The sequence below is a fragment of the Lithobates pipiens genome, unplaced genomic scaffold (genome assembly GCF_037356315.1).
Source record: "Lithobates pipiens isolate NorthernLeopardFrog02 unplaced genomic scaffold, aLitPip1_a1.2 Scaffold_27, whole genome shotgun sequence".
Classification (NCBI taxonomy): Eukaryota; Metazoa; Chordata; class Amphibia; order Anura; family Ranidae; genus Lithobates; species Lithobates pipiens.
The window spans coordinates 224,439,328-224,452,988 of NW_027507788.1; the positions used below are offsets into that span (position 1 = coordinate 224,439,328).

The window sequence follows — 13,661 nt, forward strand, 5'->3', positions numbered from 1 at the left end:
ACCAGTAATTTAATAGTTAGTTATTGTTAGTTATTATTATTTCGGATTTTCTTTTCTTATTTTCGGATTTCAAATTTACATACTCTGAATTTACGATTTTATGATTTTTTGAATTTACTTATTTTCAAATTTACAAATTCCGAATGTTCTAAATCACTTATTTTCGAATTTACAAAAAAAAAACAAATGAAACGAAAATTAACAAATTGTTCAGCAGTGCACATGTCTACCTGCCATGGGAATTGGATGCCGGGAAACCCTCATCCGGTTTGCATTATGTGTGAACTCAGCCTCAGCGTTGTCAGATTTTCCAAATGAAACCCAGGCCCCCCCCCCCCTTCGTCCTCTAGCTTCCGGGTCCCATAACAAGTGTCTGCCCTGCTGCATTGTAAACACAGGAGGTCGTTCACTCAGCACAGGTGACATTCACGGAACACTTTGCATTCATTGATTAAATGCAAAGTGTTCTCTGGTTGGACAAGATGGAGAGGCAGGGTGGTGAAGTCCAATCAGACAACGCTTTGCATTAACCGCTTGCTGACCAGCCGCCATTTGTGGGCGTGCTCCCAGTGACCAACAGGGGGAGGCACTTAGCGGGTCCGGAGGAATCGATGTCCGCTGGCCACCCGTGATCGTTCCCCACAGTGACAGAACTGTGTAAACAAGGCAAACCTCTGTTTTGACAGGGGAGATCACACAGTTCCTGTCTTTCTGCTAAGCAGGGCAGTAGGAAGTCAGATCTGTGTGTTTCGGCTGTCACACAGTCCCCCATTACAGTTAGAAAACACCTGCAGGGAACACATTTAACCCTTTGATCGCCCCTGATGTTAACCCCTTCCCTGCCAGTGTCATTAGTACAACAACTACCATGCATATTTTTAGCACTGATTGCTGTAATAGTGTCACTGGTTCCCAAAAAAAGTGTCACAAATGTCAGTTAGGTGTCCGATCTGTCCGCCGCAGTGTCACAGTCCCGCTAAAAATCACGGAGCGACGCCATTACTAGTTTAAAAAAAAAAATCATATAGCACTGACCCCCTTACCGTTACCTTCTTAACCTTGTCTCCGTGAAGGGTTTCCCGTGGTAGATGGCCCAAAGAAATGTTAAAACTGACACTGCATCTTCTTTTGGGTTATTTATTTCAAAATAGAACAGAGTCTCTCAGTTTAGGGTAGAGGGTTAGGAGGAAGTTCAGGTACTTTTGAACTGCAAAAATAGAAAATGTCTTATAGAAGAAATCCAGAGAATAACCGTTTCACAGCTGGATTCTCACAACCCCCGGATAGACCTCTCACTAGGCCTAAAAGCCGGTAGGGTGTTAAGGAAAAGCAAAGTCTCTGCCACAGACTTGGATGTAGAATACTTGTGAAAAGTCTCTGCCACAGACTTGGATGTAACAGAGGGACATAGACAAATTTAAAGAGCTATCATACGGCACCAGTATCTCTCAGCCGGTCCGGCGATACCGTATGAGTGTAAATCCATGAAGTGTCCTTCAACTGAGCCTCAAGGCTCCTTCAGAGAAACCAGGCCTTCCCCTGGATGCTTCTCAAGTTTCTGGGCCTCTCCTTAGATGAGATGGCACCGGACCACCCTTGAATCATCAGGCCTTGATATCCATTCAGGCCCGTCCCTGCAGTTGCTTCGCCTCAGGCTGTCCAGCCCCAAGACTTGGAATTGCATGGATCCGATCCGCACCCCAGGCCAGGAGGGCCATGGGGGCTGGTCAGGAGGACCAGAACCCAACAGACAGAAAATATCTTCTGAGACAGAACCCCCCGAAGAACCTGATGTCCGTACCTTAAATACCACCTCCCAGAATGCACAGCAGGAGAAACACTCCCACTGGGATGGTTCCGAGAGAAAGAATGGCATTCAATACACCCAGCTAAACTGCGTTCTTACACTTGCCAGCGGTGACAGCGACACCTGCGGCCAAGGAGAACTCAGTGCAATCCAACTGGAATGGTACTGAAACCATAATTTAGCAAAATTAGCCCTAAAACCCAACTGTGGTTTCAGGAATATAAATTTTCAAAATAATAATAACATCAGGAGCCGGAGCTATAATAATAATAAAAATGCCATAAATCTATCCCCTATTTTGTAGACGCTATAATTTTTTTGTGCAAACCAATCAATATACACTTATTGCATTTATTTCTATTTTTTTTTAGCAAAAAATATGTAGCAGAATACAGATCGGCCTAAACTGATAAATAAAATAGTTTTTTACATTTATTTATTTATTTTTTTGGAAATGTTTTATAGCAGAAAGTAAAAAAAAATGTTTCCCAAAATTGGGGCTTCAAATACCACCAAAAGAAAGCTCTATTTGTGGGAACAAAGGGACGTCAATTTTGTTTGGGTACAGCCAGCGTGGCACAACCGCACAATTGTCAGTGTAGCAAGGTTCTAAGTCCCCTTTAGTGTAATGAGAACCTCCAGAGTTGAGATAGCTGACATCCTTCCATGTAGAGTTGGTAACAAGGCATGGTGGGTGTAATGCAAGATAGATTCCTCAAGCGTCACCCCCGCATGTCTGCTGGGTCCCTCACTTGGCACTCACAGATACTCCTCAAGCGTCACCCCACTGGCCTGCTTGGTCCCTTGTTTGGCACACAAGGCTGCTCTACAAGTGTCACCTCCACTGGCTGTGTCCATGGCTTGACACCCACTGAAGTTTCCTGATTCTCCACCGTACCCGGTTGGTGAGAATTCTGCTCCGGTACTTGCTTCAGCTACTCACTGTGGTCCCTGGTAATAAGGTGGATGGTCCCCTTAGTGGCGACAGATTCCCCTCTACCTCCGACCATGACTGGTTCTCCGACCGGCACTTCTGGTTGGGCTGCAAGCGGCAATCCCAGCCCTGCACTGCTCTCTTGCCTCTGGATAGGCCCTCAGACAGCCTGGCAGCCTGATGCTGCTGGTATAGGCCTCAGGCTCTGGCCTAGCAGCCCAGGGCAGCACAACACGCATCCACCCAGACGGCCGTCCAGGTGGCAGAACCCCGATCACCCGACCCCACCCAAATATATAGGTTCTCCCAGCAGGTCAAGGGACCCAAGAAGATCCCTGCCCATTGGCTGAGATACACCTATTCCTAATCCGTCCTTGCTATGCCCTTGTCTTATCTACTGCCACCAGATACTCGGGCCCACCTAGTGACAGAAGAGAGAAGTGCAGCAATTCCAGAATTAGGGTAGAATCAATTGATCACTTATCAATGGGCCATCAATGGGCAACTATACCTGGCAGGTAAATTTACTAGCAACCATGCCTAACCATCAGGGTGCTACATCAGTTAAAGCGACGCAGTGCCGTATCGCAAAATGGCCTGGTCAGGAAGAGGGTAAATCCTTAAGGGGCTGAAGTGGTTAAGTGTTCTGTGAATTGCACCCATTTAGACTGGGTTCACACCATTGCGAATTGGATGCGGTCCCGCATTCAATTCGCAAAAGCAGGAGATTTTGACCAGCTCTCTATGGAGCTGGTTCACATATATCTGCAGCAGGTGCAGTGCGTCTTTTGGTCCATTTCAGGTCCGAATTCAGCCCATAATTCGGACAGTAAACCAGGATGCACTGGACCGCTGCTGGGAGCCGCATGCGGCGAAGGTGTGAACTGAGAACCCAGCCTCAAGCAACCTCGTCTGTTCAGTAAGTAAGCAGAAGGACAGCTGCTTAGCACAAGACCCAGACGTTGGTGGAGAAGTTGGTGGAGATTACTGTAGTAGCAGTGTAGTAACGGTGCCTTCTACAGTGATTTCCAACTTCTTACGGATCCCACATGGCACATAAATACTTACATTAGTCAAGCTGAACCAATGTAACTATGTAACAAAATGCCATACCTGGGCTTATGAAACAATAACTTGGCTTTGCACTGTGCAGGCACCACCCTAATATACGGTTCTGCTGGAACTACTTGCAAATGCAAGAGAATCATCTTAAAGTGGTGGGACGGCCTCTTCTGATTTCTTTATCAGACTTTATAACTGAGCAGGTACCAATTAAATAGTCGCACTCTGCAGGCACCGACCAATATGCGATTCCTATTGGGTTGGCACCTGCACAGTTGGACAGGGTCATTTTGTGTTCCAGGGACAGACCCCTCAAAATGGGGACTGCGCCCAGCAAACAGACAATCGGAACCACACTTCATCACCATCAGACACATCTGGACCTGATTGTGACATAGACATAGACACAAGGCACTTCTAGTAATACCCCCCAATTGTCACCCACCCTTCTCCTCATTCTTTCCCTTTTGTATCTGATTCTAGGATGGAGACCTTATGTACTATTGTAATACCTGCAACCAGCCTCTGTGTGTTAAATGCAGAGAGGAGACCCATAAAGCCAAAATGTTCTCCCGCCATGAGATCGTGACCCTGGCTAAACGTGCCAAGGACATCCATAAGAAGTGCCGTAAGTGTCATCTCATTACAAAACATCAAAGTTGTCTTTTCATTGTATAGAAGGATTTTTCCTGAAAGGATGGTGAGGTAAGGTGGCCAAAGATAGAATCGATCCATGTGTATGTCTACTGATCAACTTCTGTTTAATCACCCTGTCGGATAAAAGCCACTAGATACAGGAGATGGTCAGAGACTACCGACATGATAAGTGTGATGGTCAGATACTGCAGACATGATACAGGAGATGGTCAGAGACTGCAGACATGATACAGGAGATGGTCAGAGACTACAGACATGATACAGGAGATGGTCAGAGACTGCAGACATGATACAGGAGATGGTCAAAGACTGCAGACATGATACAGGAGATGGTCAGAGACTGCAGACATGATACAGGAGATGGTCAGAGACTACAGACATGATACAGGAGATGGTCAGAGACTGCAGACATGATACAGGAGATGGTCAAAGACTGCAGACATGATACAAGAGATGGTCAGAGACTGCAGACATGATACAATAGAGGATCAGAGACTGCAGACATGATACAGGAGATGGTCAAAGACTGCAGACATGATACAGGAGATGGTCAGAGACTGCAGACATGATATAGGAGATGGTCAGAGACTGCAGACATAATACAAGTGATGGTTGGAGACTGCAGACATGATACAGGAGATGGTCAGAGACTGCAAACATGATACAAGTGATGGTCGGAGACTGCAGACATGATACAAGTGATGGTCAGAGATTTCAGACATGATGCAAGTGATGTCTGGAGACTGCAGACATGATACAAGTGATGGTCAGAGACTGCAGACATGATACAAGTGATGGTCAGAGTCTGCAGACATGATACAGGAGATGGTCAGAGACTGCAGAGATGATATAGGAGATGGTCAGAGACTGCAGACATGATACAAGTGATGGTCAGAGACTAGAGATATGATATAGGTGATGGTCGGAGACTGTAGATATGATATTGGAGATGGTCAGAGACTGTAGATATGATACAAGTGATGGTCAGAGACTGCAGACATGATACAAGAGATGGTCAAAGACTGCAGACATGATATAGGAGATGGTCAGAGACATGATACAAGTGATGGTCAGAGACATGATACAAGAGATGGTCAAAGACTGCAGACATGATACAAGAGATGGTCAGAGACTAGAGATATGATATAGGAGATATTCAGAGACTACATGTATGATATAGGAGATGGTCAGAGACTGCAGACATGATACAAGTTATGGTCAGAGAGTGCAGACATGGCTGAGAGGCCTCCCCAGGTGGCAAGACAGATACTGTACCTTCCTCTAGCTGGTGGGGAACTGACGTTCCCGAACTTTCTACTCTATTATTGGGCGGCTGTTCTGGTTACCTAGAGCCTAGAGAAAACCCAGTGGTCACCTTGGAGGCGGCAATTCTGGATTCTTATGCAGCCTTAAGTAACTTGCGATTTCAGGGTCTTAGGGCCACCCCCTGCATGACGACCCTCATGCGGACCACAGTGAAGGTATGGCAGGAGGTCGGACAATATACAGGCGCACTAACCAGGTATCACCACACATGCCCCTGTGGGGTAACCCTATGTTGCCCCACCTGAATAGTATCCCGCATCCATCCCTCTGGGCAAAGAAGGGGATCATCACCTTGAGACATATAGTCAATGAGGGTAGACTGATGCCTTTCTAAGAACTGAGACAATCCTATGCTTTATCTTACTCCTATCAGTTTCGGTACTGGCAGCTGAAACATGCCTTTGAGGCCCAATTCCCTGAATCCTTAATATTAGAGTCAGACTCTATGGAGCGCCTTCTGATTTCTAGGGAAATGGGACGTCCTCTCATCCTTATACCTTTATCTTACTGTGGAAAGCTGATATCCCATAACCGAGTGAAAAAGAGTGGGAGGAGTGCCTTTCCTCTTATATTCCATCTATGATCGCAGCAAGAGATAGATTCATACAATTTAAATTTCCTCATAGGACCTACTATACCCCAGTGAGGCTGGCACGTATCTACCCACAAAGAGACCCCAACTGCCAAAGGTGTAAGCAAGAAATAGCAACGTTCTGGCACATGGTTTGGTCCTGTCCAAAGCTCCAACCCTATTGGGAAGCCGTGTCCTCTAAACTGATGGATGTAACTGGGACAAATATACAGGTTGACCCGAGTATTCTGTTACTGAGCCATATGGAAGATGTGGACGGAGATAGGTATAGTAAACTGTGCCTGACTTACTGTACTATGCCAGAAGGGAAATTCTCTTGAAGTGGAAATCAGAAGATCCCCCTACCTGCGCCTCTTGGCAGCGCTCAATGGAATCGGTGCTGCCCCTATACAGAATGACTTTTTTTTAAGTTTGATAAAATCTGGTCCTCCTGGTTGAATGGGTGGCCAGATTCTGTCCCCCCCAGGTTTGACTAATATAGCACCCCACTTGTTAGTTACTGCTCCCCCCCTCCCCCCTCTTTTATTAGGATCCTGCACTATACCATGGTTAGGGGCTGAGGGAGAAACCTAGAGGAATGGCTAGTGACTGTTATTAGATATAGCTGTCTCTCCTAGATCTGCTTGGCACTAGCGAGCAGCTATTGGTTTATATTTCACGGGTACACTATTGATGGCTTGATCTATGTACTGTAATTAATTGTTATAGATAATTGAAATGTAATGCTGATTTGTCCAAAACTTTTCTGTTAAAAAAACGGGACTGCAGACATGATATAAGAGATGGTCAGAGACTGCAGACATGATATAAGAGATGGTCAGAGACGGCAGACATGATACAAGTGATGGTCGGAGACTGCAGACATGATACAAGTGCTGGTCAGAGACTGCAGACATGATACAAGTGATGGTCAGAGTCTGCAGAAATGATACAGAAGATGGTCAGAGACTGCAGACATGATACAGGAGATAGTCAGATCAGAGACATGATACAAGAGATGGTCAGACACATGATACGAGAGATGGTCAGAGATTGCAGACATGATACAGGAGATGGTCAGAGACTGCAGATATGATACAAGTGATTGGCAGAGACTGTAGACATGGTACAAGTGATTGGCAGAGACTGCAGACATGATACAAGTGATGGTCGTAGACTGCAGACATGATACAAGTGATGGTCGTAGACTGCAGACATGATACAAGTGATGGTTGGAGACTGCAGACATGATACAAGTGATGGTCAGAGTCTGCAGACATGATACAGGAGATAGTCAGATCAGAGACATGATACAAGAGATGGTCAGAGACGTGATACAAGTGATGGTCAGAGACTGCAGACATGATAAAAGTGATTGTCAGAGATTGCAGGCATGATACAAGTGATGGTCATAGACATGATACAAGAGATGGTCAGAGACTGCAGACATGATACAAGAGATGGTCAGAGACTGCAGACATGATACAAGAGATGGTCAGAGACTGCAGACATGATGCAGGAGATGGTCAGAGACTGCAGACATGATACAGGAGATAGTCAGATCAGAGACATGATACAGGAGATGGTCAGAGACATGATACAAGAGATGGTCAGAGATTGTGGACATGATACAGGAGATGGTCAGAGACTGCAGACATGATACAGGAGATGGTCAGAGACTGCAGACATGATACAGGAGATGGTCAGAGACTGCAGACATGATATAGGAGATGGGCAGAGACTATAGGCATGATACAGGAGATGGTCAGAGCCTGCAGACACGATACAGGAAACGGTCAAAGTGAAAATAAAGGTATACACCTGAAAATATAGGGCACTAATGCAGCCACCACATGTAAGGACTGATATTCTGCAATGAACATTTTGGCTGGAGTTGATCTGTAACCTATCCGGACTGTCAGTGCGCTCTGCAATGATATATCCCGATAAATGATTTTACATTGCTGTCTCATATTTTTTCAGCTTTACATGAAGAACCATATATCATGTTTTCTACAGAGAAGAAGTCAATGTTGTGCATCAACTGTTTCCGTGACATGCAAGTGTGAGTGACGACTTCCACGTTATTCCTCCATTTGTTAAAGCGGTAGTAAACCGCTGAGTGTTTTTTTTTTTTTTAAAGGTGATGTCATAATGTGCTAGTGTGCACCTCATACTAGCACTTTATGTGAAATGTACCTGAAAACAAAGCCTTCCACTGGCACAAGGTCACCGCTGAAGGCGCTTCCACTTCACCCGGTCTTCCTTCCGGATTCGCAGACTCCGGTTCTGTGAGTGGCCTGAGCCAGGATGACAACATGCCCACGCATACGCGTGGCAGCTGCTGTTTACAGTGTTCTGTCAGAATCGGCAATCCGCCAGATTAGGTAATGGAAGTGATGTTCTGTCAGCTGCGCATTCGTTAAACCACTACCGGGTTTGCTCATCTGAATAGAAAACCTGCAGTCAGAAGGCAGAAGCGGACATCTTAGTACACCCAGCTACGTCTTCCACAGTAGTTTTCACAGTAAAGTGAACATATAGAAATAAATATAGTATAGTGACATCTGTGATGCTGTTTGGATGTTTAATTTTGAAAGCCTAAAGGCTGGGTCCACATTGAGGAACAGAGTGGCTCACAGCAGGGGGTCCGATGCATCTCCATTCATTGTTTCAGGTCCGAGTTTTTGGCTGAATTCGCACCTGAAATGGACCAGAAAACGCACAGGCTTCTGTGCAATTTGCGCCAGAGCCACTGCAGAGATGTGTGAACTGGCTCCATAGAGAGCCGGTCGCAATCTCCTGACAAGCAAAATGGATGCGGAGAAGCCCACATCCAATTCGAAACTGGTGTGAACCCAGCCTAAAGGTTTAGCGTTGAGTAGTGTGGGGTGTACCAACATGGCCTCCTCCACCTTCCTACTGCTGGGTGTACCAACATGGCCTCCACCACCTTCCTACTGCTGGGTGTATCAACGTGGCCTCTGCCACCTTCCTACTGCTGGGTGTACCAAAATGGCTCCGCCACCTTCCTACTGCCTGGTGTACCAACGTGGCCTCCACCACCTTCCTACTGCTGGGTGTACCAAAATGGCTCCGCCACCTTCCTACTGCTGGGTGTACCAAAATGGCCTCCGCCACCTTCCTACTGCTGGCATCCAACTTTTTTGAAAATGTAATATCCAAACAGCATCACAGATGTCAATATTCTATGGATACTTGGAGAACAGGTTAGGTGACCCTATGCTATCCGGCACCTCATCCTTGGTAAATAAATGGTAACAACAGGAGGATGATTGGGATTATGACGGTGCCAAAAACAAAAACTGATACAGTAGTATATAAAAAAATATCTAATTTTATATCACCGAACAAATACAGGGTTCAATAAACACATCAGCAGAGCATAATATATATCATTTTACTAATTAGTGTCAGATGAGCAAACCTGGTAGTGGTGTGTGCATGCGCAGCTGACGGAACGTCACTTCCATTAACTAATTTGACGGATCACCGATTCTGACAGAATACCGGCACAGGACTATGAAGGAACGTCACGGGTATGCCATTCCTTCAGAGCACATGCGCCGGTGATGTCACTGGCTGCATGTACAGTAAATATCTCCTACCTAAACGGTGCACATTTAGGAGATAATTACTGTACCTATAGGTAAAACCGTCTCCTTTATAAAGGAAATGAACCGCAAAGCTGGCCATACACTAGCGGAAATCCATTAGAGATATTTTGTCATAAGAATGTTCGTTTGATTGTCTAATAATTAGTGGGGTCAAATCGACAATCGTATTTGACCAGAGTGATGAGAAAATTCAAAGGAGCACAATGGAATGAATGAGTGACTTGTATAGCGCTACCTATGCGAACTGAATCGCCTCAGGGCACTTTCTTGCCACCAGAGTCCGTCTGCAGCTATTTATGCGGTCCTTTAACCTGTAGGGTCCCGACACACTTACAACACTGACATACACATATTATGGCCAATTTTTTTTATTTTGGACAGGGTCTAATTAACCTACCAGCATGTCTTTGGAGTGTAGGAGGAAACCGGAGTACCCGGAGGAAACCCACGCAGGCACAGGGAGAACACACAAACTCCATGCAGGTAGTGTCGTGGTTGGGATTTAAACCAGCGACCCTATTTGCTGCTAGGTGAGAGTGCTAACCACTACACCACTGTGCTGCCCAGGAATGCTTTCCTCTAATGAACAAATTTCCAATGGTGAATGTGATGTTCCTTTTGGATAGGAAATTACATTCGTTCCGAAAATCTGATCTTAAAAGTAAAAAAACTTTTAAGTACTTTCCAACGACTTTCGTCAAGTCACCATATGTACTTAGAATTTTCATACGAATGTCCTTGTGAACAGAGGTGTAACTAGAACTTTCAGGGCACCGGTGCAAGAAACCATAAAGGCAGTGGCGGAATGCCAGGGCCTGGTCGCAAGTGTGACCTTTGCGACCCTGGTAGTTCTGCCTCTGGTATCAGTAGTTTTTAATTTTTTATTATTTTTTACCATGTAATTTTATTTTTATTTTTACAATGTCATTTTTAATTTGTTTTTTTACCATTTTATTATTATTTTTTACAATGTTATTTTTAATTATTTTTTACCATTTCATTTTATTTATTTTTTTACAATGTTATTTTTAATTATTTTCTTACATATTTTAGGGGCCCCACTGAGGGGCTTTGGTGAGATATCAAGGAGGTCTAAACAGACCTCTGATGTTCCACCTTTAAAACAGAAAAAGGAGATTGACGACACGGCCCTCAGTCTCTATGTCTGCAGCCTCAGCTGCACAGAATGAATGGACAGGAATAGCTCTGTATAGAGATTCCCGTTCATTCACAAACTGAAGCATAGTAAACTCGGTTTACTATGGCTCAGTTATGAATGAAGAGAGACCGTATTCGGTACAGGTCACTGGCTCTATGAAGTCAAGGAAGAGGTCAGTAAATTACCGCTTCCCTTCCCCGCTCTCCATCCTGACACATCCCCTGCAGCAGCCAGCGGGTGGGAGAGGGAAGAGGGCGGTAACCTGGCACTTATCCCAAGACATCCAATCCCTATGAGAACATAAGTGTTATATGGTTTATTTTTTTTTCTATTTGTATTGTATTGTATATTTCTATTATACGGATGCTAGTCGTCTGTCCTTGGTTTTATTACTTTGTGTATTAATAAATATTATATTTTATATTTCCTTTGCATGTGTTGGTGGTCTGTCAAAGTCCCACCTAGGGGGTACTTTTTTGTTCTACGTATAGGGATGGGACCGCCACACTGTCTATGCTGACACAGTGGGAATTTTATTTTTTGTCTATTAAATATTATCGCTACATATAATTAATGGTGCGCTTATGTTTGGCAGGGAAAGCCGCGCCCATTGCATCGATATTGAAACGGCTTATGTCCTGGGATGTGAAAAGCTGGACCAAGCTGTCATGGTGAGTCCGAAGGTTTAGTCCATATAAACTCCACACCAGCGCCCGGTCACGTCACCAGTGCCAAGGCCATGATCACATGGTCTGTGCCAGAAAATCGGGGACTTCCAGAGCGATCATCTGCACTGACCACCTGCTAAATGTAGGATCTGTTCCTCCTCCGTCCAGTAGGTGGGGATGACTACAGATAGTGCCGTGTTATGGGTGAAGGGGGCAGGAACTTACCTGGAAGAAGGTGGAGCTTTGTTCATCTACATACGTATACTGTACACTACTATGCAAAAGTTTTAGGCAGGTGTGATGCTAATGCTGTAAATGAAGAATGCTTTAGAAATGTTAATAGTTTATTGTTTATCAATTAACAAAGTGGAAAGTGAGGCTGGGCTCACATATGAGCCGAATGCAGCTCACAGCAGGGTGTTCGGTGGGTCCTGGTTCACCGTTTTCGGGTCCGGTTTTCAGCCCGAATTTTGGTCTGAACTCAGACCTGAAATGAACCAAAAGACCCAAAGCGTTTATGTGCAAAATGCACCGGATCCGCTCCAAGGATATGTGAACCGGCTCCAGAAAGAACCGGTCAAAATCTCCTGCTATTGAGAATTGGTTCATCTTGACCAAACCTCCAAATACATTTAGAGAAATTCAGTTCCAAACTTGCATGGAACCTCCACCATGCTTCACAGTTGGCTACAGACAGTCATGATTGTACCACTCCCCAGCCCTTCTCCCAACAAACTGCCTCCTGCTACAGCCAAATATTTCACGTTTTGACTCATCAGTCCAGAGCACCTGCTGCCATTTTCTGCCTCCCACTTCTATGTTTTCCTGCATAGCTGAGTCCAGTGGCGGCTAGTGAAGTTTAAGGAAGGGGGGGGGGGGCAGACCCCGCCCTTCCTTTTTGACCCCTCCCACTTAGTGAAAATGGGCATGGTTTCAGCAAAATAGTGGGTGTGGCTCTAAGGTGGTGTGGTTAGCGTCTGAGATGAACGAGGGAGGGACAGCAGGCCCAGATCCTACAAAAAAATAGAAATATGTGTATTCTGGAAAGTTTAACAACCAGCAGATAAAGATACTCCAAACATCTGTTGTTAGCACTTCGATCATCCGGGCACCATGGTTGTTATGGTGTCAGGATGATTGAAGCGCATTATTTCATTGTAATATAAAATTAAATCATTCAGCTCACCATAATGCAGAATCAGTGGGAGCCCTGAGCATGTCACTTGCCATGTCGCCTGCCACCACATGCCAACAGGTGCCCCCAGCGGAGTCCCTCTTTACATCAGGTGCCCCCAGCGGAGTCCCTCTTTACATCAGGTGCCCCCAGCGGAGTCCCTCTTTACATCAGGGGCCCCCAGCGGAGTCCCTCTTTACATCAGGGGCCCCCAGCAGAGTCAGTCCTTACACCAGGTCCCACTGGTTTCCACCACAAGTCTCTGGACAGTAGATGGGTGTACCTGAGTCCCACTGGTTTCCACTACAATTCTCTGGACAGTAGATGGGTGTACCTGGGTCCCACTGGTTTCCACCAATATTCTCTGGACAGTAGATGGGTGTACCTGGGTCCCACTGGTTTCCACCACAATTCTCTGGACAGTAGATGGGTATACCTGGGTCCTACTGGTTTCCACTACAATTCTCTGGACAGTAGATGGGTGTACCTGGGTCCCACTGGTTTCCACCACAATTCTCTGGACAGTAGATGGGTGTACCTGGGTCCCACTGGTTTCCACCACAATTCTCTGGACAGTAGATGGGTATACCTGGGTCCTACTGGTTTCCAAAACAATTCTCTGGACAGTAGATGGGTATACCTGAGTCCCACTGGTTTCCACTATA

The 13,661-nt window shown here is 45.5% G+C and overlaps 1 protein-coding gene across 2 annotated transcripts in view; it reads left to right on the forward strand.

Annotated features, from left to right (window-relative positions):
- The window catches only part of RNF207 (ring finger protein 207), a 90,162-nt gene that overhangs the window by 30,350 nt on the left and 46,151 nt on the right, over positions 1-13,661 (forward strand). For both annotated transcript variants that reach the window (XM_077458305.1, XM_077458304.1), the window contains exons 4-6: positions 4,287-4,431; positions 8,341-8,422; positions 11,750-11,825. In XM_077458305.1, the coding sequence (XP_077314431.1) occupies positions 4,287-4,431; positions 8,341-8,422; positions 11,750-11,825 (303 nt within the window). The remainder of the gene's footprint in view (positions 1-4,286; positions 4,432-8,340; positions 8,423-11,749; positions 11,826-13,661) is intronic.